The sequence below is a fragment of the Dioscorea cayenensis genome, chromosome 8 (assembly GCF_009730915.1).
Source record: "Dioscorea cayenensis subsp. rotundata cultivar TDr96_F1 chromosome 8, TDr96_F1_v2_PseudoChromosome.rev07_lg8_w22 25.fasta, whole genome shotgun sequence".
In the NCBI taxonomy this organism is placed as follows: Eukaryota; Viridiplantae; Streptophyta; class Magnoliopsida; order Dioscoreales; family Dioscoreaceae; genus Dioscorea; species Dioscorea cayenensis.
The window spans coordinates 4,165,264-4,190,466 of NC_052478.1; the positions used below are offsets into that span (position 1 = coordinate 4,165,264).

General features: G+C 34.0%; 4 protein-coding genes across 5 annotated transcripts; 2 read left to right on the forward strand and 2 right to left on the reverse strand.

Annotated features, from left to right (window-relative positions):
- Positions 1–954: 954 nt before the first annotated feature.
- LOC120267515 lies at positions 955–2,481 on the reverse strand. The gene has a single exon (XM_039275190.1). The coding sequence runs from the start codon at positions 2,152–2,154 to the stop codon at positions 1,111–1,113; it is 1,044 nt and encodes a 347-aa protein (XP_039131124.1). The 5' UTR covers positions 2,155–2,481; the 3' UTR covers positions 955–1,110.
- Positions 2,482–9,395: 6,914 nt separating this feature from the next.
- LOC120267908 (DCN1-like protein 4) lies at positions 9,396–15,519 on the reverse strand. Of its 2 annotated transcripts, XR_005538623.1 has the most exons (11): positions 15,370–15,519; positions 12,572–12,656; positions 11,055–11,129; positions 10,928–10,964; positions 10,690–10,773; positions 10,463–10,523; positions 10,255–10,361; positions 10,050–10,115; positions 9,845–9,964; positions 9,678–9,759; positions 9,396–9,529 (listed from the first exon to the last, which is right to left on the reverse strand). XR_005538623.1 is itself a non-coding variant. In XM_039275584.1 (10 exons), exons 1-9 carry the CDS (start codon positions 15,422–15,424, stop codon positions 9,845–9,847), a joined length of 690 nt encoding a protein of 229 aa, XP_039131518.1. In that variant the 5' UTR covers positions 15,425–15,518; the 3' UTR covers positions 9,661–9,759. The 2 variants fall into 2 exon arrangements, 1 of the variants encoding a protein (XP_039131518.1); XM_039275584.1 differs by lacking the exon at positions 9,396–9,529 and having other exon boundaries at positions 9,661–9,759; positions 15,370–15,518.
- A 2,223-nt stretch (positions 15,520–17,742) lies between these two features.
- LOC120267559 (60S ribosomal protein L39) lies at positions 17,743–18,355 on the forward strand. The gene is made up of 3 exons (XM_039275238.1): positions 17,743–17,806; positions 17,904–18,007; positions 18,083–18,355. The coding sequence occupies exons 1-3, from the start codon at positions 17,804–17,806 to the stop codon at positions 18,129–18,131; spliced, it is 156 nt and encodes a 51-aa protein (XP_039131172.1). The 5' UTR covers positions 17,743–17,803; the 3' UTR covers positions 18,132–18,355.
- Positions 18,356–20,845: 2,490 nt separating this feature from the next.
- Positions 20,846–25,092, forward strand: LOC120267453 (ATPase 9, plasma membrane-type-like). The gene is made up of 14 exons (XM_039275112.1): positions 20,846–20,902; positions 20,982–21,101; positions 21,180–21,278; positions 21,394–21,531; positions 21,624–21,938; positions 22,024–22,350; positions 22,458–22,577; positions 22,667–22,789; positions 22,874–23,285; positions 23,375–23,889; positions 23,986–24,159; positions 24,238–24,420; positions 24,531–24,712; positions 24,795–25,092. Exons 1-14 carry the CDS (start codon positions 20,846–20,848, stop codon positions 24,889–24,891), a joined length of 2,862 nt encoding a protein of 953 aa, XP_039131046.1. The 3' UTR covers positions 24,892–25,092.
- Positions 25,093–25,203: the final 111 nt, after the last annotated feature.

Here is a 25,203-nt window from a genome sequence, read left to right on the forward strand (position 1 = left end):
TCAAATGTATGCATACTACCATAAAAATTATACTGATTTTTACATTTTGAGTTTTATTAAGATTTATTTGGAAAAATAATTAAGGGACAATTATTTTGTAAAAACTGTTAGCATAAAGAGACAATGAAGGAAGAAAAACATAAAATAAATAAAAAAGTAATATTCCAAAGCTGCCAAAAAGCCTGACCAAGCACCAACCATGCACCAGCATGGCACTGAGCCCATCCTTTCATAAGATTCAATTTATATATATATATATTTATATAAATTTTCATACCTTTGATTAGTATTATTTTATAAAATTTTATTTTAGTAAAGACAATGTTCTCATAATTTAAGTAATTTTATATAAATGAGTTTATATAAAGTGTGAAAATTTACCTTTAATGATCACCAATTGTTTTGATTCAGAGCAAAATCCACAACCTAATGAATCCAAATGATATGACATTGAATTCAAGACTCAAACAATATGATAACCACTATAATATAAATTCACCAAACAAATATATAAATATTAAAATCACACATAATTGAGCATCCATCAAAGGGTATCAAACTTTTATTTTAAAATAAATATATCATATTTGTTCCAATTTCTCCATCAAAGTTGAGGGTAATTTTTTTTATTTTTAAATAATATTTTTATTTATCATTCACTTTGTTGTTAGAATATTCACATTAAACATTTATTCTATTTGTTCAAATAATTAAACCAATAATGAATCAAATCCCTTGCATAAGTTGTTCGTGAGGAAACAAATTCTAACCTCATCTCACCATTAAAACACAAATGTGTTGAAGTTGTACACTTTGTAATATATATATATATATATATATATATATATATATATATATATATATATTAATTAGGAAATATTCACCACTTGAAATGTAAAAATAAAAATAAAAAATAAAAATATCATTTATTATTTTTAATAAAAAAATACAAACTAATTCCAAAACATCCCATTTAATTATATAATTATTTATTTATCTCCATAAAACAAATGCAGTTGAATCTGAAATTACAACAAACCCAACCCCTCTAAAAATCACAGCAAAGCGCACCAAAGAAAGAAACCCAGAAAAGAAACCCAAAATGCCATATCATCTCCACGCATACACCAAGAGCGAGAACCCTTGCGCGCTCTTCAGCTGCGTCTCCTCGGCGCTGGCCCACTCCATCACCGACGACGAGCTCGCCGACGAAGCCGATGACGAACTCGCCGACGATGACGAGCTCGTCATCCTCCTACTCCCAATCTTCTTCCCATTCTCTCCACTACTTTTATCGCTCCAATCCCAGCTCTTCCCGAAACACCCCTCCGTTTCCCTAAATGCCCCTTCGATATCCTTCCCGAAATACCCCTCACCGTCACCGTCGCTGTTCTCAAACCGGATCAGCAGCACGGCCCGGCCCGCTTCGTCGGGTTCGGATCCGGATTGGGAGAAGAACCAGTTGTGGAGGTCCCAAGAGACCCGGATCCGAAACCCGTTAAGGTCCACACGCTCACTGCCTCTGAACTTCCACTTGATCCTTCGCACGTGTAAAGCCATCCCACCGTCGATCCAGAGCCTCATCCCTGCTTCTCGATCCTTCTTCTTCTCCTTCGTCTCCGAGATCGAATCCCTCTCACCGCCGGAGTGAAGATCGAAGGAGATCGAGATCTCGTGGTCCTGGCCGGCGAATCGGGCGGTAGTCTTGAAAGGGTGGGCGTCGGAGAGGACGATGCGTTCACGGCGGGAGATGAGGGGAGGCGGGGATGACGAATCGCCGAGGAGGAGGAGAGGGAGGGAGTCCAGGGAGAGGGAGAGGGAGAAGTGGGAGGGTTCAGGGGAGGAAGAGGAGGGGAAGATGGAGTGGGAGAGGTCCCAGGAGAGGGAGATCGAGCTGGAGGAGCCGGGGAGGGGGAGGCGGCGGCGGCCACGGCGGCGCCAGAGGAGTCGGGGGCGGACGCGGAAGGTGAAGGCTGGGGAGTCGTGGAGGCGGAGGTCGATGCGGAGGGAGAGCCCGAGGAGCGTGCGTGACCAGGAGAGGGCGACGAGGCCCATCGTGGTCTCGTAGACGGAGGTGGTGACGGTGGGGCCAGCTTGGGTCGGCGCCGGCGACGATCCGGCTGGCCGGAAGCAGCACTGGAAGGCGTCGGGCATGGTTCAAAGCTTGGGTTTCAAGGTCTAGTCGGTTTCCAGGTCGGCTTCTCTCTCTCTCTCTCTATATATATATATATATATCTATTTGTTTTTCTCTGTTGATGTTCTGGTTCTCTTGTTTGCTCTGCTGTTGTTGTTTGTTATCAATCGCGAAATAGGTGGACAATATAGGATTAGATGTTGACAAACTTGCACATTAGCCCCTGACAAATAAATAATTACATACAAAATTTTCTTTTAATATATACCCTTTGGTCATGATTTACTTGTAACGTTTTAGAGTTTTTTTCATTAGTCATTTAGTCCTTGTTATTTGGCTATTTAGTAAATTTAGGAAACATTAAGTATTAATTACATATTTATTAAATAATATTTAAGTAAGAGTAATTTTGGATTTTTTATATAATTTTTTATTCATTTAAATTTCCAGCTATGTGAATTTGTTAAAATTGATAAGTAAAAAAAAATCAAAAAGAATATATATAGAGAGAAATGTGGACAAGTCAGAGATAAGATTCGTACTTTGTGAGGGAGAAATGAAATACCATCTTTTTATTAGAGAGGTGGTGCTTTAAATTTTTTAGAATATTTTAGTTTTAATAATTTAAGAATTATATATGTTTTTGGAAGAATAAGTAAAATTTATTTAGGTTGAACAATTGCATGAAGGAAAATAGTCCTAGAAACAGATTGAATATATTATTTGGATATATTTAATGTAAAAATTTGAACTACTAAGATAAAAGGTTTATATTTATTAAATTAATTACTGTGAGGTCGTTAGTTAAGCTGATAAATAGTATTTAGAGATAACTTGGCAAATTTTTTTAATAAAATATCTAATTTCTAATTATTTAATTCGATGATAAGGAGTTCGCCAATATATAATTTTGATTATATATATAATATACAAGTTGCCTATTTGTGACTATTATAAGATAATGAATGCGAACCTAATTGTATAAGAAATTTTTTTTGATGTAACAGTATCTTTGATTTTTTTTTTTTCATACATCTCTTACTGTATACAAAATCAATTCGGTTGAAGAAACACCTAAAGGCATAGAAAGTGACTGTAAAATTAAAAAAAGTGAAATGACAATGTGTTAATGGACAAAGGCATGCACTAGCATGTGGTTTTGATTTTTTAGGATGGAGATTAATGTGAGGTGGTCTTGTTCAAAGTTTGGGTCTTTACTTGGTTTTTGACCTCTTAAACATCATAAAAGAAGTTTGAAGGGTCAACTCAACCCTTCTTAGTTTTGACCTTTAGACTTGGCAAATTTGACCTTGCTTCTATATTTTAGGTGCTATTTATTGACTCAATTGGACTCGTGGGGAAACTTGGATCATAGATGATATTCATGCCCTAAATTAATATTTTTGTTGCAATTTATTTCTATTCCAGTCGCTGTATTTATTATTTGTTAATTTTTTTTTTGTTGATTCACATGGATGAAGATTTGGAGAACCATTAGAACCCCTAATTGACCAAAGATCAGAATAAGCAGACCGGAACTTTGCTTACATTGTTTAGCCAAATGCATCCAATTTTGAGTCTCATTGTTGACTTATTTGGTCTTGGTACCAATTTTATCAACACTCTTTTATGTAAGTACTCAGGAAGCCGGTATATATCTATTTTAGGGTAAAGCTAGACAATTTAAAGGAAATTACTTAAAAAGCAAAAAATCAAAGCTTTAGCGTCACTCTATGGGAAAAGATCAAGGAGCATAGCTTTTGGTTTTTTGAAATTAAATTAATTGATCTCTCATTTGCAACTTAATTGGACTTAATTAGACTTGCTTCATTCAGTAAGGCCTCAATCACTATTATTTGACCTTTTAATTTTGAGTATTCAATGTAGTTTGTTTTTTTAGAAATATCAATTATGTCATCAGTCAACTAAGGCAAGACTAAGGTCTATTCATTCTAGAAACTTTTAACATGAATTAGATAGGTCATGATAGCGGTCATGCATGCTCTTATAGAACCATTCAACTTTGAATCTAAAAATATTTAGCATGTTTTTTTAGGGTTTATTTTTTTTTCCTAAAAATATTTAAAAATATTTAGCATTGGGGGTTAATTTCGTTTGTAAGATCTGATAATAAACCAAAAAAATTTACAAGAGTTTCTTTGAAGGCTACAACCATAAGATTGTTGTATGTATAAGAATATGGGGTTTTCCGGAGTATATCATGAAATTATGAGATTTTTGGATTTAGTTTATAAGATGCAATTTGTGATCCGTAGATCTAAAAATTTTATAAGAAAATTAAATAATTAAATAATAGGTTTTGTAAAATGATAAGAAATCCAAACTAAATATTTTTTTTTTTCTTCTGAATCTTTGATATTGGAGTTTTATAACTAAGGGAGCATTTATTTTGGGGATCATAAGTAGAAAAGTGCCACTTTTTTCAAGTGGGGTTATGGTATTTATTTGTTAGAAAATGAGAGTAAAATCAGAAAATTAAGGTGTTGAGTGGAGTTTTATGAGTTTAAAAAGAATTTTAAAAGTAAAAGGAAGTGAGTTTTATAGATTTACTCATTTTCTCTCACTTAAATAAAAAATATTATTGAAGTATATTTAGTTCAAAATCCATTTGTTGACGAATACCCCTAATATTTATACCAAATTAAAAAACTATAAAACTCTGACAGTTTAATCAAAACATTTCTTATTTTCTACAACTTTTGAATGCTAAAGAAAAAAAAAATATTAATCATCATTTTGTCTATAACATCTTTCTCCTTGGTGTTATAGATAGAAAAAGAGCCACCTTGGTGTCCTCGCGAGAATTAAGATGGCCTTTGTTGTAAGGTGACACCCTTCCTAAATCACACGACCAACTGTCCAAAGATAAGCAATTCAATCTCTATGAATTATTTGAAGTTTGCTCCCTCATTAGCAAACCATCAATTTAAACATGGGTACTCATTTGGTGCTCTTTGTTTCATCTCCCACTTATATAAATGAATTCAAACACAAACATATTACCTAACACTTTTGTAAAGAGCACAGTACAAGACCCCTAGGTTCCCTCATTTGTCCCCCAATCACATTAATATAATTGAAATTTATACCACTAAACTCTCCTCTATTGTTGTTAAAATAATAATATATCAATCATATCCTCTTATTTCTTAAGTTTTTTTTTTGTTTATTAAGCCTTTGCAAATTATTCCTTGAGAAAGAAAGATAAAAAAAATCGTGTATAAATCAACTGGATATATATATATATATATTTAAAACCTTTTGTGATCTTAATTAGTTTATTTCGAGTCCATTCTAATGAAGTTTCAGTTATGACTAAGCTAATACTTTTCCAGATATATAATCTATTGGAATTGGTTTATGAAGAATGATTGGGACATGCACATGCATGTTTTCTCATATATGTCCAACTTTCTACGCGGTTTATGCATGTCATGCTCACTGATAAGTCTTATGGGTCCATCCTGTCCTTGACTTTTTCCGTCATATTTTGTAATTTCTACAGTACAATTTAATTATATGTTTATTAATTAAGTTTCAATTATACATCATCTTTTCGTACTTTTATCTGTTTATACATGAATATAGTTTAAATTTTCATATCTAATTTAGGATACAGAGGTGTTATACTAACTCTATAATGAAGAGATAGTTTAGAATCTAGTGTTTAGGGCTATAGAAAATGTTGTAATATATATATATAATTCCATTTCATCATCAGTCTAATCATTGGCTATGTGTTTTCACTTTCTTAATAATGAATGTATCTCATATTACCAGTTTACCACTAATCTATCATCATTAGTTGCCAAGGTTAATTGTGAAGAAATTAGATGTGGGCTTTGAATGAAAGCTCAATCTTATGCATCTGAAGTACTTAGGAGTTAGGACAATGCTTTATATTAATTAATGCATACTTGGCACATCTATATTATCATTCACTAATGAATTCATATTTAGTTAACACATCAATGATGGAAGCATGCAATAGAAGATTATATAGGGGAATGAGTGTATATAAACACTCTATTTAATTAATTAAGTATAGTGAATGAAGTCTTATGACTACTTTTCTTGATATTTTTAAGGATTTAGTTTAGCATCTTGCTTGTAATCTTTAGCTTTTCATCATTACATCTGCCACACTACTTTGGCTTTGTGATTATTAATTTTTTAATTAACCAATAATGAAACCTTTGGGGACATTTATATATTAATCTGCAAATTCTGAGAAGGGGTTTTATGTAAAAAAGACTTGCATACAGTACTTAAATTCTCCCAAATTTGGTAGTTGTTATCTGTATGGAGGTTAAGATATCCATATCAAGAAGGCAAGCAACATGATATTCCTTTAAAGCGAAATAAAAGTTTATGGATTCTTAAGCAAGCAAGCTTGCATTTTAGGGTTCTAACATGACATCTCTTGTCAAATTAACATGCTTTTTCTAGGGTTAGCTTCAAAAGAAACAAAGCAACTCCAATGGCTTGTTCTTAAAGAGGAGCCATGAAATCCCTGGCATGCTTTGCTGTTGCCCTCTTTGGATTCCTTTACTGTTATGTGCTTTCTTTTGATATAAATGGCACCAAACCCTAAAAGAAACTTTGGATACCCTTTGTTTAGGGTAGTTGGTGATTAGTTAAGGACCTTTTTTCCTTTGTGGTTTAGAAGAGTCTTTTGACTGTTTGAGAGAAAGGATGGTGTGATGAGTTGTGAGCTTTGTGTTGGTGGTTAAGCATTGTGCTTTAGGGCAATGGAGGTTGTGAAGCATGACAATCAAGGACTAACTCCTTGACCATTCTCGTGCACTCCTTCCCATAATTACTAGTTTGATGTGGTTTGGAAGGGCACACTTGTAGGACAACCATAGAACACACTTCTAGGAGACTAGGACAATCAAATTAGTGGAAGACTTAATTAAAGTTCATTTTATTTTCTCTGTGTTATACTTTTAATAATTATTTCTGAGAAAAATAAATAAATTTATAGAAAATTTTATTATAAGAAAGAGAGGAGGTGTATATTGAAGCGGGAGAGAAAGAGATGAAGAAGATGAAACTTGTGGTTATGGATAGAAAGATTGCCGGCCTGGACTAAAATGAACTTTATTTTTTCATTAAAATTATATATATATATATATATATTTAAATCTTGTAAAAGAAATCGTAATGGTATCCTGCTTATCCTGTGTTTAAGACTTTCTTGTGAGTCTATTCTTGTAATTATATAATTATTTGTTAATCTAATGTTGTCTCATCAAAAAGAGGAACGTAAGACTCACAATTAATGAATTGACAGGTTACTCACCATAAAGTCAGTGAGAGTTGCCACTTGATGTACAGTTAAACAATTGTGTACTTACTGGTTGTTATACCTAACTGAAAACAGTGGGAAAAGTGATAGATTAAATTGGATTAGTTATTAAAGGCTGTTAGCACCACAAACTTGTTGATAGTTTATTAATAACTTAAACAGGGTAGGTTTAAGTACATAAAAACACGACTTATTTTTTAGTATCTTTTAAGTCAATTAGATCAAATGGTGGGGAAAAAAAATTAAACGAAATGTTAAAAAAAGTTGTATAATTTTTTCTTGGTTTTTTTTAGTCTTTCCTAATTTTTCCCCTTTTTCTTAGCAATTACAACACACATAACAAATGAGAAGCACTTATCCAAAACATCATGAAACGATCTCAAGAGTGATTAGGAGGAAAGAACATAAACACTGAACTTATTGATGCACTGAGTGTGATTCAAGAATTTCTTTTTTCTTTTCTTTTTAATTTACGAATGTCAACAAATGCCGAAGAATTTCTGCAAATAATAATAATAATAATAAGTATTTATTAAAATAATATTATTAAATTAAATAATTATACAATTAACACGCTTTTTAAAATATATTGTTTCAAAGCAATGTTATATCTCTATATTTTACCTATGTGACCAAACAGACTTCGCTATTACTCTTCCTTTGATATACATGATCCTACCCATCTTACCTATGTTTGCTCTTGAAACTCTTTTTTTTTCATAATATTATTTTTATTTTTAAATATTTATTCTCTCGCTCTTTTTTATTGCATGTTTATTTTATTATTTTCAATATTTTCTTTGTGGTCTACTAAATTCATCTATTTACAACTTACCTGCTTTATTGAGAATTAGATAAATTAATATTCAAAACATTTTAATTTTTTTAATGTTCATACAAAGTTTCAAGTTATGATCACCATAACTTTTTTTCCCCAAAAAAAAGAAAGAAAAAAAAAGGAAACCAACTTTATTGAGAGTTAGATAAATTAATATTCAAAACATTTTAATTTTTTTAATGTTCATCCAAAGTTTCAAGTTATGATCACCATAATTTTTTTTCCCCAAAAAAAAAGAAAAGAAAAAAAAAAGGTAACCAACCAAATGTAATTGGACAAGGACAATACAACCATATATTTGCGTTGAATATTTTCGTTGCAAAACAACAACATACATAAACAAGCTAAACTCTTATCAATGTAAACTATTTTTTATATATTTAATTTTGAATAAATTAAAAGCAAAGAAAAACATAGAAACTAAAGTTGCATGCACTAATGTGCATTAAACAATAAGAACCATGGACTCATACGAGTCATCGTATAACAAAGGGTTGGTGGCAGATAAGTTAAAGAACAAAATGCCATTATAAATTAATAGACATTTTCAAAAGTACATTATTAAAATAAATGTATAATTGTTTAATTATATTATTTTTCCATTGTATTTTATATATAATATTGTCTTAAACACCCTCTTAAAATTTTAAAACTCCAATGCGAAGTCGGAAAGTTTGCTTATTATTATTATTATTATTATTATTATTATTATTATTATTATAGCTTGTGACATTTTGAATGTACTCCCCCATCATATATGCAAAAAATGATGTAATTTATATCAAACAACCTGCACGAATTGAGAATTAATTTCTCACAGACGTCAAGTTGGATATGCCATCACCGACAGTGAAATTTTAGCCTTTATATATATATATATATATATATATATGTAAGCAATTTGTCTAAAAAAATGAAACCCAAATGACATCAGATTCACAGCTAAAAAAATACATGATGGTAACACTGATACAAGATGGGAGAGAGATGATAACAATAATTATTATATATCTACACATATAAATTATTTCCTAACAGTAAAACAGTAATACAAAATGGGGAAGAGGGAGAGAGATGATAATCATGAGACAGAAAACAAACCAGTATAGTTACATCACTCCTATTATTACTACTTTATATGTCTACATGTATTTCAAGCCATGAACTATCTAATGAAAATATAGTCATACTCTTCACTAAAACCACAGCTCATAACCAGCACACTCTGCATTGATAATTTAAATGAGATTCACATTGCAGATCTGCCAATAATTCCCCTCTCAATAAATAACTGCAACACTCTTATTCCATACTTTGAGAACTCAAACAATCTAATTGATGAAAAGAGACCGATTGAATAGATAATACCATACCAGATATTTGTGTTGCCGAAATGGCTATTATCTAGTTCCTGAGATGGATGAGTATGGAGCAGTTTTGGGGAAAAAGTGGCAGCTGCAAAAGAAATGAGTTCAGAGATGAGGATAATAGATGCAAATAGCGACAATTTTGATAAAAATGAATGTAATATTTCATAGACCTAAAAACTTTTGAGACCCAAGGATCCATTTTGTTTCTCACGCATCCAATCCACAAAATTGTCCAAAATCAAAGGCCAAGCAAGATTTGGATCGTAGTTTTCAAGTGACGGGAAGTTTATCTGAGGCCGAGAAAGTTAAGAAGCATTGATAAGTATGCTTTTATAAGGATGAAATGGCAAAAGCCAATTGAATACATTTCATTACCTCGTTGCAAAATCGAAGGAAACTCATCCATTGGTCCATGTTAATAACCTTGTACTCATGCTGGTTCTACAGTATTTAATTAGATTTGTTTAACAGTGTAAGAAAGGAAGAAAGACACATCATAATGACAACAACGTGAATAGCTAAATAATCAATGAAAATAAAAATAAAAATCAGAAGAAGTGTCGAGGCCCAGCAATATTACCTTGAGATACTCTACAAGTTTGTCAACCTGGTGCCGGAACAGGTAGCCTAACACAACGCTCAGCAGTTCACAAGCAATCTCGATATCTATACTCTTCTGCTTCTCTTCTGATGAAATAAATATATTAAATTTTAAATGTCAGACTCATGATCCAGGATCACCATTTTGGAGCATCCAACATATTAAAGATGTAGAGGAAATATGATACCTGTCAGGCAATAACGAAATGAATAACTATAGAAATCCATGAAACTTGTAGGTCTCCTGACCTTTGAAGTTAGAAAACAATATCAGTAAATGTACTAAGGCACATAACCATATCCTTACAATATAATAGGTTGAAGAAAAAAGTGAACGAGGGGTTGAAGAAAAAAGTGAACGAACAAAAAAATTCAATTCTGAAAAAATCATGATTCAGAGTATACTGCCCCTGACCTCCCTCTCCAAGTCTGGCAGAACCTTCTTTATCTTGCTTATTGAATCAGCATGTAAGGCTTTTAGGCCCTTTCGCCACTCTTCCTGTCAGACAAGGGAAAAACATGTCGGGTACATTCCCAAAATAGAGATTTATTTAACATTAACTAATGTTTCTAAAAGTAAAGAGCAAATGAAGTAAAAATTACTTTAAAAAAATGGCAAACATAAATTTGCATTTAGCAAAATATGAAAATACCAGGGTAAAATATCCTTGTCTCTCAGCCTGCATTTTCCTACAAACTCGAAATGATTAATCTTTAAATAGCTATCATGAGGAAAACAGCAAGAACTTGTTCTGTATGGTAATAGTAGTCATAACCTACCATGCAAGCATAAGTATTCTCACATCGGTATGATCTACTTCAAGATCAGAACAGAAAGACTCAATGCCTTCGGGGCTGTCAAGAAAGAAGTAATTTAAGCACACAATGGACCAGTAATATCTATTGACTTTGAAGCTCAAGGGAAGTAATATAGTACAATTTGAAGTTTAGGGAGATTATAAAGCTATTTTAGCAGAACATTCATCTGAGTATAGAAATAATAAAAGGCATATGCTCATGTAAACCAGTAATGAAAGGTATACACACCAAATTTTATATCTGCATACATAATGTTGTACACACAAGATTCTTACACAAATCCTTTGGGTTGGAAAAAATTATGTTTTCTAACCAATGGTTATGAAATTATAGAATATGTCAAATATGTGTTCACAAAATAAACTCTCAAAATGTTCCTTCAACTTCACATCATGGAAAGAAGCCAATTTCATATTAGGGGTTGCATACACCGTGGCATGGAAAGCAATAATTGGAGTGGCTTGCCCCCAACGGATTTAATCAAAGGAAACATTTATTCAGGTTGTTGACTATTCCATTTTGACAACTCCATGCTGTAATATACCTTCTAGTTAATGTAAAAGTTTAGAGTTGTATCATGTACCTTCTTAGTTGTTTTTTGCAGTATTTTATTATTTGCAGCGGCTGATGATTTCTAAAACGTTTGACTATGCAATTTATTGCCATAGAAAGAGTAAATAAAAAAAGAAAAAGCTAAGGGTCAGAAAAAATGAGAAAAAAAAAAATCCAAATATCAACACGTGCAAAAATGACAATTGATATGGTGAATAAAATAAAACCAACTAAACATAGTAAAACACTTATTAAATGAAGATTATAAACCAGCATCCAATCAACAAAGAATTGACTCCATTAGGATATACTTATTTAGCTAGTATTTGATTTGATCATTATCCATATCTTATTATCCGTATCTTATCAGTTTGATATTTTGTTATCCATAGGCTATATATATCTTATTCTAAGTGTCTACCTAAAGTATAAAACAATGAATTTGTTTTTCCATCTTTCAATTTTATCACGAGTCTTTTTATTATAGCCACATTCATATACAAAATGCAATTAATAACAAACCGAATATTAACGAAAAACACAAACTCCAAATTGCAACACTAGAATTGAGTTTTTACAAGACCAAGGTTAAGATGCAACACAAACAGCATGACAAGTAAAACCAATGCTACTGGGATACTATTGACATGCAAAAAACACAGATGCTAGGGCAATACCTATGAAAAAATAAAAACAGGAAGATATCCATGCCAAATAACCAATAGAAAAAAGGACATTAACAAAAGATCCATGTAAATACCAACAGCAAGCAATCTTATCTCTTATCTAGGGATAAGAACAAACAATTCTAAATATTGCAATCAATGCCACAACTAGTCAGTTAGTCATCATTTACAATGGACAATAACTTTCTTATGACGCTAGATAGTTTCATGAAGAAATTACTGCAATTACAAAAGTCTCACTCAATCATGCCGGAGGGCTTATCCATATATGTGTAAAATAGTTGATCGATTCGTTCTGTTTCCTTGGATACTGCCTTACTTGAGCCTGAACACAAGCGAGAAAGAAAAAATAGTTAAGGTTGCTCAAACAAGACACATAATTAGGGAGGTAGAATCTAATATAAGATGGAAGCAAATTTTACATAAAATTGAATTAAATATATTATATAAACTCATCTTTACCTCGGCCATCCAACTAATTGCAAGATTTGAGATTAGAATTCACCGAAGGTTTCAAGTTTTATGGTTTTTTTTTTTTTTATTATTATTTTTTAATGGTAACTTTAGGGTGAGGACTATTTTAGCAACTTCTAAGAGGAAGGGGCAGATCTAAAGCTTTTCTTTGTATCTTTCTAAATTTCAGGTCAATTGGCTGGCCTAGACGATAGGTAAGCACAACACAACCATTGCAAAATTTCCTTCAACTTGGGGGCTAAAATATCTACTTTGGGGGAAAATCTCAAAACATACAAACTTGTGAATATGATAATTAAAGGATATGCGGAAACCTACATTAAAATACTACAACATTTCTTGGTTTTTTTAAAGTGGATAAATCCTAGCTGCTAATATACATGGGTTTACATAGAGTTTAAAATTACATAAATTAAATTCAAACAACAAATATATAGATAGATATATGGCCATCCAGTGGACTTGGTTCCGTGGTAACTACCACGGAACCAAGACGTGGCTCATTCTTGTTGGGACGCAGTGGTTAACCTGGTCCATAGTCCCACATCGCCTGTGAGAGCCAATCTCCCTAGCCTTATATATCTTAAGCCAATCCTCCCCTCCTCTAACTACAGTTATCGAGAAGTTAGGGTGGTGGGTCCCTGTATTAACAATTCTTAGCCATGGGTTTATAAATTTTATTATTTATTTATTGTATAATATGAGGATATGTTGGTAATTACATTAAAAGATCATTGACCTTTATTTTAGAAATCATTAAATTAAAGTAATCCAACGGTTCTCGGTTTCATTGTAACTACCATGAAACCAAGTTCGTGAGATCATTTCTCTCACAACTAAGCCATATGCAACAAAATAGGGAGATCATCTGCCTCTTGAACGGTAAACCTACATTCAGCCTGACTAGTACAAATGGTTTTCCCCGTTATTCTTCTTGGCAATAAAATCTACTGTCATCTCTTAACAAAAAAAGAGGCTGCGCAGAATCATCTTTGTCTTATGCTCTTCACTGCTCAACTCTATATAATGTTGCACAACACTAGTCAAAAGATGGATGTCATAAGTTTAAGATCATCCAAGAAGACTTAGGCTTTGCCGTTTGACAATCTTTGGTTTCTTTAGGAACAAATAAACTAATACAACAATATCATCAACAAATTCCAACACAGTATATCAATCTCTCATTATTTGATCTAATGTTGCACAACACTAGTCAAAAGATGGCTGTCATGAGTTTAAGATCATCCGGAAGACTTAGGCTTTGCCCTATCCGGAAGACTTAGGCTTTGCCCTTTAACAATCTTTGGTTTCTTTAGGAACAAATAAACTAGTACAACATTATCATCAACAAATTCCAACACAGTATATTAATATCTCATTATTTGATGTCTTGACAGGGTCTTCGGTGGGAAAACTACCAGGGATTAGATCCAAGACATCCATTATCAACCTTATAGAATGATTTCACCATAAGAGTCTAAGAAACCTCCTCCACCAGAGAAATTCTAGATTCTTATTAAACTTATTCTACAGTTCTGATCTCCTGCTCCAGATTCCCTCTTTTTTCCCCACTCAATAACACAAACCAATAAGCATCATTCTTTCATACTCTTATAGTCAAGGAATCAGAACCCCCTCATCTCCCGGCCAACGGTTCCGCAGAAACATTATGGTGTTAAGTTGCACACAACACATTGCCCAAACAGGAAAAGTCTTATCTCCCTTGAGAAGCTTGACATCTGTGACACTTGAAAAAATCATCATTTAACAAAAATGAAACACCACTGAATCAACTAAATCAGCCACCACAAGATAAAATACTTTCATGATGCCTTTTAGTATCAATACTACCGGTGAAAGCTTTAGAATACAACCTAGTATCAATCATATAATTCGAATTCCACATGCTCAGAATTTCCATTCTTGTGACACACAATGCATAGCCCTATTGACAACAACCCCATTCAGTTGTCAAGGCCAGGAGACACCCAATTAAACACATATGGACCTCCTATGAACGAATTGAATCAGCCACTGAAGCACCAAACCATTCCATCCCATTAAAATAACCGAAATTTCCCCAACAACTGGTCTAGCTTCCTCAGAGCATCTCTTATCTAATCCACAGAATCAGTCTAACTCCATTACCAATGACGCTTCTCAGGAATTTCCATCCAAAAAAGCTCCCTTTTGTCATTGATTTCCATAACCTCCTCTCCCCTCACAATCTAACCTAGCATTACCATTGTCTCACAACTTCTCAAAACAATGTTCTTCCCCCAAAAGCCAAAATTTTCAATAACAAAAAAAAAGAGAAAATAACACGATATTCAATCCGTATCCCCATCTCTATCAAGACCCTTCAACAATTCCGATGTCCCCTCACAAAAAAGAACAAATTCCAAATTAAATCTAACAGGAAAAAAACAAAAATCCAAACTAAATCATGTGAAAACCCTTCGAAATCTCATCCAAACTTCAAATCAAATCCAAAACACAATTCAACTCCCCATTCCAAAAAAATAACTATAAGAAACACTACGACAACAAAGCCAGGGGTTTACCGGAGCGGAGAAGATCGCAGGATCCGGGGAGAGGAGGAGGAGGAGGAGCTGACATGGGAGGCGGCGGAGCCGGACCTCCTCGACGACGAGCGCTTCATCGGGAGCTGGATGAAGAGAAGAAGAGGAATAGGCTCTTGAAGCGCTTATGCTTTCAATTTTATAGTTTCCAGGAGAAGGGAGGGAGGAAGGAGGGTAGAGTGAACTAGGCTTCGGTAAAATTCTGTTAGGGTCCTCCACTTTTCAAAATTTACAATATAGTAATAAGTGGAGTTTCTTTCCAGATTTATAAAAAAAAAATTACAATATATGATTTTTTTAATATGATTTTTAAATTTAAATAATATTTTTATTTAATAAAATTTTAGAAGAGATTAATAAACTTAAAAAAAATATTTTTTTATGTTTAAATTTTTTTAAAATAAAATAATGATTTTTGCTTTGTGAGTTAATACTGTTAACAGTTTATTAACGATTTTATCTTCAAAAATTAAATAAATAAATAAATAAAATTTTTGTCTTTATTTGGAGTGGAAAACCACAGTATTATTTTTGTACTTTACCCTTGTGTATATATATATCCTTGTTAAATGTGAAATACACATGTATCTTCATTCTTTTTTATTTACTTTTTATTTATGTATATAATTAAGTTTAATTTTTATTTATATCATTTCTCAAATATTTAATATTTTATTTTACAAATAATTAAAATATAAAAAATGTGTATAGAACAAAAAGTATGATGCATGTGTTTGTGTGTGTGACACGATTGGGTAAATTAGAGAGATTTAAAAAGAAGATTATATAATAATATTAAAATTAAAAATGCTTTAGATTCATTTTGGTTCTTAAATGGAATCCAAAATAAAAATTCAAAATAGTCCTTGATTATAGCATTGTGTTCTTCAACCCATCATGACAACTTATTGTCCATTTTTATTATGTATTTATTAATTTTATTTTTTTACTGGACCAGATAAAGATAATGGTAATATGTCCACAACCAACTTAAGTAGATGGTCTCTAAAAACAAAAACAATTTATGTTAATGTGATGCTGTCAACTCCATCAACTACCGCCACCTTTGTTTCTATGATGAGACTTTGGGGCCATCTTTGAAGTGGTCCACCATGAAGCTCCATTTATGGCCATTTTGGTGGTGTTTTGTTGCTCTGATGACCGCATGCTTAAATAAGAAAGTTATTTGATGAGCATCTCATAAGAACTAATGTAGATTTTTTTTTTGAAGTATTTGGAGATGGGATGTAGATTTATTTTCACTTAGATTTGTATATAAAATATATATTTGTTCTATTTTTAAAATCATGACTATTTTTTATTTTTAAATAATTAATTCATAAAAAAATTTCTTACATGGTAAAATCCTGATTGTCCTATGTGATGTTTGCTCCGATTAATAAATTTTTAAATGATCTTTTAATTACTATAACTAATGTCTGTCAACCCCTTGATACTCTGCTGTGAAACCACAGGAGTTAAAAGAAAATTATTTCTATTAAATTTTGAAAAATAAGTTAAACAAGTGGTGGTGGGATCAGTGATGGCCACTATTATGGTGAGAGGGGACGGCACCGGTCTTGCTTCAAGGGATGAGGATGGGGAGATCCCATCCTTTTCCAAATATCAAGCCAACACACCTGGATGGGGAACAAACCATTTGAAATTTATATTCACTTCACAAATCAAAAAACCCATGGTTGATATTTCATTCATTTGATCAATATTATTGGTTAGTGTTTTCTTTTCTTGTTTTTTGTTTTCTTTTGCCTTGTACCCCGTTGTTGTTATCTGATTTGTACTGTTTTTTTTTTAAAAAAGTTAATTTATGTGGTTTATTAATTTTCTAAAAAAAAATCTTTCGCTTTAATTGATAGGATATGCTTGCAAAAATAATAAATATCTAAGCTATGGCAAGATATACAAAAGTACTTATAATAAAAAAAAATGCTAAAATAACAAAGTAAAAATAATATAAATAATTTAAAATCTTGATTATTTCTTGCTTCCTATTGTATTTCGCAAAAGATTTATTAAAAAGCCATTAATTAATTAATTTTTTCTCATTTTTTATTTAATTTAATATATAGATATTTAAAATACAACAAATATATATATATATATATATATATATTAATCCATAACCTACACTGATGCTACCACCATCTATTTTTTTAATGTATAAAACTTAAATTTTTAATGGGTTTAAACCTACTAAAACAGAAAATAGAAATGAACGCAACCCAATCATAGGCAATGGACTCAAGCCCAATAGTTTGGTAGCCTGAGCCCAAGCCCAAAAAACTCGGCCCATTAAAAAAACTCTATATAAGATCAAAGTTTCCTATTTCTAGGGTTTGCTTGGGATTAGGGCATCGCCGCGGTTCACGAGCTTCGGAGCAGCAGGGCAGCAACAATGGTAACCCTACTTCTCCTTCTCGATTTCCATTTCGATCTCTCGATCTTCTTTTCTAGGGTTTCATGCAGTTCAACCACTGATTCCTCTTGATCCGCAGCCGTCACACAAGACGTTCATCATCAAGAAGAAGCTGGCGAAGAAGATGCGCCAGAACAGGCCCATCCCGCACTGGATCCGCATGCGCACGGACAACACCATCAGGTTGGTGCTTTTCTCTGTTGATTTTCTTGTTTGGTTTCCTATTTGATCGATTGCTGGAGGTCTGTTGGGATGCAGGTACAACGCGAAGCGCAGGCACTGGCGCCGCACGAAGCTAGGGTTCTAAGGATGCCCTAGGTTCTTATCTTTGCTCCTCTTCATAGAATTAGGTTTTCAGATATGCATGTTGTGCTTCCTTTTGAATTCCGTATGTGAACCTCCTTTGTGTGGCAATGTCGTGTTAGTTTGATTTAAAGTTTGAATTTTTGTCATTGGTAATGCTTATTTATTCCTGTTATACACGCTTTCAATTCTATGGAATGCATTGAGCTGCGGTACTTTATGCTGATTTGTGTTTGTTGATATTTCCAGTTGTGTGGGTTTTGTATGGCTTGATTCTTTGAAGTTATTTTGTACATTCATTAGATACCAATATATTTGCAGTCTTTCATTTTGGAGTTGGTTTTAGATATATAATGTATAGAAAAAAATGCAAGAGAACAAGGAAGCAATGAAATTAATAAACCTCAAAGCTGAAACACTCTTTCCCATTCTCTGGTTCAACAAGGAGAGTTGGCATATCACATTATATTGACACTGATCAATCATTTAGTTGTAGATCTTTAGTTTAAACTTGATTGCGGGATAGCATTCTAGCTGGCTTTTGATGTTTTTTATTCATAGATACTGTACCATTGGATATTTGGATGCTAGTTGTTAGGTTTCTATTCATAGGTAGAATTGGAAATGATTATCATTTGGCGAATGATGGATTGGGACAAATTACTTTTGTATCATATTGGATGACATCTTTTAGGTCTGGCGTTTTCTAGCAACCTACCTCATCAATAACTGTCTGGGATATGTGACAAGAAAGTGTGCTCTTTCCATCAGAGTCACCCTAGAGCATAATTGCCCTTTCCATCCATGGAAACAAATTTTCCGTATAGTGAATGTGGATTTAAGTGCTTATCTTAATTTCTGAGCTTTCAAAATCAGGTGAAACTTTTTTACGAGTATTTGGCATAGAAAATCCTCCATGTGAAGTTACTGTTGTTCACAAGTAATGATGATTTAGTATGAATTCAAACCAACTGCATTGTTTAATTGACCTTTTATTAAAAGAGATGCTTTTGTAGAGCTTGTTGGATGAGGTGCGGAATCATTTTGCAAGCTACTAGGTGTAGGATGCCACTAGGAATATGAGGATACTCTTTGATGTCAAACTGATGCAACTAATGTGGCATCATCACTGCTTTTCAATTATTTAGCATTGAAAGAATGTTTTCAAGATCTTGAAAGGTCCGGTTTTCATGTTTATGTTCAGTCAATGTTTTATGCTATCATTGGGGGATGCAGATCTCCGTCAGTGTTTTTTTCTTTCTTCTTTCTTTCTTTCATCATTTATATTAATAATGTCAAGATTACTTAGTTTACCTCAATTAAGGTTCAAGTAGCAGGCAGATATGCAGAACTTTTGTTTTTATTTGTTACTAGTTTAATACCTCAATTAAGGTCGAGGGTAGTATGTTATTTTGATTGCTTCTTAATTCAGAACCAGATCTCTATCATGTTTGACATGCAGAGGTTACATGTCTTCTTGTATGTTCATAACTGGAATAAGGAATGGGTAATGTGTGCTTATTGCCCATATGCACATGATTTTTTTATGAAGATGCAGTGCTGATGGTGTGGTTGAGGGAAAGCTATGAATTGTGCTATGCTATTTACTCAAGCGTGAATTGATTCATGTGCATGAATTTCCCGTTGTTTAATTTCGTTCTTCTCAATGATTACTCGAATGAGTGAATAACACTAGAATTGTACTATGCTAGGACAGGAGCGCATGAGAGACTTCTTGTTGTTCTTGGCTAAATCAAAACTCAGATCTTACCTCAAATAATATTAACTAAAAATATGAGATAATTCGCCTATTTTATTTCCACGGAAAGATCTCTGAGTTGCTCATGATTACTGGCCACCTATTATTATTCTTTTGTTTTTCAAAATTCTCCACAATTTCTTTAAAAAAATTGTTTTTTTTTAAATTAAAATAATAACTCAAATAATGTTTTTAAAATTTAAATACATTTTTATGTGGATTTCACTGACACGTAGAGTTTTGACGAAATAGTTGATACAAAAATTATGACCTATTGGTGATTATATAGCCCTCATATGTTTTTATCTGCATTATTGTATGTTTTCTTGCATTTTAACTTCTAATTATTTATAAAATCAATTTATATTTTTTAAATATGGCCATATAACTAATGTTTAACCCATATCAAACATATCCAATAAAATAGCAGCTATAGAAGTTAAAATATACTGTCTGATTAAACGGTACAAAGCTCATTTATCCTGCAAATCATTACAATAACCTATCCATGGTTAGAACATGATAGAAGTATACGTTTAATTTAAAATATCAACTATATATATATATATATATATATATTGAAGTTATGGATCTGAAATTAATAATGGATAATATATATATATATAGACACAATATGTTAGTTGAAAGTAGAGCTTAAGATGATGTTTGGAGAGATCAGTTGTGATGCCAAGTGCATGCGAAAGGCTCTCTTCTCCACACGCGCGGCCTCACCAAACTCGCTCAAACACAATCCTTTTTTGGCGCCCCCTTTTCTAAGCCATGAGCACTTATTAACTCCTCCTCCTCTTCCTCCTTTCATCTCCATTCATTTTCTTCTATAAATCTTTCTACTCCTTCTCATTCCACCCTTCACCCTCTTGCTTTTGTATTATATATTTATATATACATATATATACTCACCTTCTGTGCATTTCTAATTGTATATTAAAGTTTCCATTATGGCGGCCGGAAGCAGCATTTCTCTTGAGGAGATCAAGAATGAGACTGTTGATCTTGTAATTGCTCATAGTTTGATATTTATTTAATTAACTTAACCAATGTGGGACTATTAGTTAATGAATTCTTGTTATTCAGGAGCGAATCCCTGTGGAAGAAGTTTTTGAACAATTGAAGTGCTCCAAGGATGGCCTTTCATCCTCAGAAGGAGAGCAGCGTCTTAATATCTTCGGTCCGAACAAACTTGAAGAGAAGAAAGTAATTTGTTTATGATTATTGTTTTGTTTTGAAAACCCAATGTGCAAAAATGGCTTAAGTTGTTTTTTCTTGTTGTAGGAGAGCAAGTTTCTTAAGTTCTTGGGATTTATGTGGAACCCTCTTTCTTGGGTGATGGAGTTTGCTGCCATCATGGCCATTGTTTTGGCTAATGGAGGAGTAAGGCTTATATATATATATATATATATTGCTTTTAGAAACAATGCGTTTGAATTGGATCATTGTTCTTGATTTTGATAGAGAATTAATTTTGGGTTGATGATTTATGTTTCAGGGGAGGCCTCCAGATTGGCCTGACTTTGTCGGCATTGTCGTTCTCTTATTTATTAACTCCACCATCTCCTTCATTGAAGAGAATAATGCCGGCAATGCAGCAGCCGCCCTTATGGCCGGTCTCGCGCCTAAGACAAAGGTTTATTTTTCATCGTGCATCTTCTTGTTGCTTATTTTCTAATGATCGTATTTGATATCGGTATTTATTGTGTGTGTCGTTGACGATGGTAGGTTTTGAGGGATGGGAGGTGGTCGGAGCAGGACGCATCTATGTTAGTCCCTGGTGATATCATTAGCATAAAGCTTGGCGATATCATTCCGGCTGATGCTCGACTTCTTGAAGGTGATCCATTAAAGATAGACCAAGCAGCCCTCACCGGAGAGTCTCTCCCTGTGACAAGGCACCCAGGAGATGAGGTCTTCTCTGGCTCTACATGCAAGCAAGGAGAGATTGAGGCCATTGTCATCGCCACGGGTGTCCACACTTTCTTCGGCAAGGCTGCTCATCTTGTTGATAGCACCAACAATGTTGGCCATTTCCAAAAGGTCTCCCTTCTCAACTTGGCTATCACAATTTTAATCTCTACGTCGAACATATATGTTCTAAATTTGATTGCTTGGCCTTACAAAGGTGCTTACCTCCATTGGAAACTTCTGTATATGCTCTATTGCCATTGGAATGTTAGTCGAGATTTTAGTCATGTATCCGATCCAAAACCGGGCTTACCGTGATGGCATTGACAACCTCCTTGTGCTCCTTATCGGCGGAATTCCTATCGCCATGCCTACCGTGTTATCTGTCACCATGGCCATTGGCTCTCACCGTCTTTCCGAGCAAGGTGCCATCACCAAGAGGATGACTGCCATTGAAGAAATGGCAGGCATGGATGTTCTTTGCAGCGATAAAACCGGCACCCTCACCCTCAACAAGCTCACCGTAGATAAGACCTTGATAGAGGTACATATACATATACATGTATATATATAATATATAGATATACATACAAATAATAAGAGAATGATCTTTCAAATGATGTTCATTAACTTAATTTCTTTTGTTTGTAGGTGTTTGTGAAGGACTTGGATAAGGACACAGTGGTGTTGCATGCTGCTAGAGCTTCAAGGATTGAGAACCAAGATGCCATTGATGCTTCCATTGTTGGAATGCTTGCTGACCCTAAGGAGGTAATTCTGTCATATGTGACTGTCAGAAAATGCTTAAGGTGGTATTAGAGATCATAATCATATATATCAAATCTATGGTGTTTGTGCAGGCAAGAGCAGGTATTCAAGAAGTGCACTTCTTGCCATTCAATCCGGTGGAGAAGCGCACCGCCATCACCTTCATTGACGAGAATGGCAATTGGCACCGATCTAGCAAAGGAGCTCCTGAGCAAGTAATCAAACACACTTGTTTAGGCTTTCGAATTTATATACATGTGTCTGTTTTTCTTATGTGTCATTCATTATCTTTTGTTTAGATCATTGAGCTTTGCAACCTGCGTGAAGATGCAAAGAAAAGGGTTCATGAGATGATTGACCGTTTTGCTGATCGTGGCCTTCGATCACTCGGTGTTGCTAGGCAGGAGGTGCCGGAGGCCAACAAGGATAGCCCTGGAACCCCGTGGCAATTCATGGGGCTGCTTCCTCTCTTTGATCCTCCGAGACATGATAGTGCTGAAACTATTCGACGAGCACTCCATCTTGGTGTCAATGTCAAGATGATCACTGGTGATCAACTTGCTATTGCAAAGGAAACAGGTCGTCGGCTCGGTATGGGCACCAACATGTATCCTTCTTCCACTCTTCTTGGTGAAAAGGGTGACAATGTCACTGGTTTACCGATCGATGAGCTTATAGAGACCGCTGATGGCTTCGCCGGAGTTTTCCCGGGTAATTCACATTATACATGTATATAAACAAGAGTCTTATACATTTGGCAGCTTGAATTCTTAAGTCCAACTACATTCTTTCATCTGCAGAACACAAATACGAAATTGTAAATCGGCTTCAAAGCAAGAAGCACATTTGCGGTATGACAGGCGACGGAGTGAATGATGCACCGGCATTGAAAAAGGCCGACATTGGCATTGCAGTGGATGATGCTACCGACGCAGCTCGTAGTGCCTCAGACATTGTCTTGACAGAGCCCGGTCTAAGTGTGATCGTTAGCGCAGTCTTGACTAGCCGAGCAATCTTCCAACGTATGAAAAACTATACCATTTATGCAGTTTCTATCACCATACGAATAGTTCTCGGCTTCCTTCTCATTGCACTTATTTGGCGGTTCGACTTTCCGCCTTTCATGGTCCTGATCATTGCCATCCTCAATGACGGCACAATCATGACCATATCCAAGGATCGTGTTAAGCCTTCTCCTCTCCCTGATTCTTGGAAGCTCTCTGAGATCTTCGCCACTGGTATTGTCCTCGGAACATACCAGGCTGTCATGACTGTCGTCTTTTTTTGGGTTGCCATTGACACAAATTTCTTCCCTGTCAGTATATACACTAAGCCTCAAGTTTTCATTTGTTTTTCCTCTAAATGTGTATAGATATGACTCGGTGATTTTGAATTAATAATACGAAAACAGAGGCACTTTGGAGTGAGGACTATAAATGATAATGTTGATGAGCTCGCGGCCGCTCTTTATCTCCAAGTTAGCATTATAAGCCAAGCTCTCATCTTCGTCACCAGGTCTCGAAGCTGGTCCTTTATCGAGCGCCCTGGTCTCTTGCTCGTCGGTGCCTTCTTAGCTGCTCAACTAGTAAGATTTCTTTCAATCAAGAGATAATAGTTTTAATAGTCTCGCGCATCATCTACTTAAACAAACATTGTTGAGCAGGTGGCAACAATAATAGCTGTCTATGCAAATTGGCCTTTTGCAAAGATCAGAGGAATTGGATGGGGATGGGCAGGAATCATTTGGCTCTACAGCATTGTTACTTATTTCCCATTAGACATCCTCAAGTTCATGATACGTTTCGCTCTTAGTGGCAAAGCTTGGGACAACCTTCTACAAAATAAGGTAATAACTTGTATTTTATTTCTTCATATCATCTTTAGATTATATGTTGAATGTTGTTCATCTAACAATTGTGTGTGTGTATATATATATATATATGTATATCTTTCTAGACTGCTTTTACTTCAAAGAAAGATTATGGTAAAGGAGAAAGGGAGGCACAATGGGCATTGGCTCAAAGAACACTACATGGTCTTCAACCACCAGACACTTCAAACCTTTTCCAAGATAAAAATAGTTATAGAGAGCTCTCGGAGATAGCCGAGCAAGCTAAAAGACGTGCCGAAGTTGCGCGGTGAGTTTAATAATTTTGTAAAAATACTTAGATCTGCAAATAAGAGTTCATAAAGTTCATGAATGACTTGTTTGGTTTACAGGCTTAGGGAACTTCACACACTCAAAGGACATGTTGAATCAGTGGTGAAGCTTAAGGGGTTGGACATTGAGACTATTCAACAGCATTACACTGTTTGATATGGAATTGGAGGGATTTGAAGAACCTGCCTAATAAGTTTCAGATTTTTGTTTACATTTTTGTTTTCTTTATATATATATATATATAATTATTATTTGTTCTCTGCTTAATAAGAGAGAGTTTAGAAGCAGATGGAGTGAATAACCCCTGAAGGGATTATGAGGAATGTTAGAGTTTAATTAATTTATTTGAGATGTTGGTCTTGGTGGTAATGATAAGATAAGAAGAATAAATTGTGCTTTTTTCCTCCCTTTCACTTCTTTTCTGAAGAGCATTTGAATATGAATAGGATAACATATGGCTTTCAATTA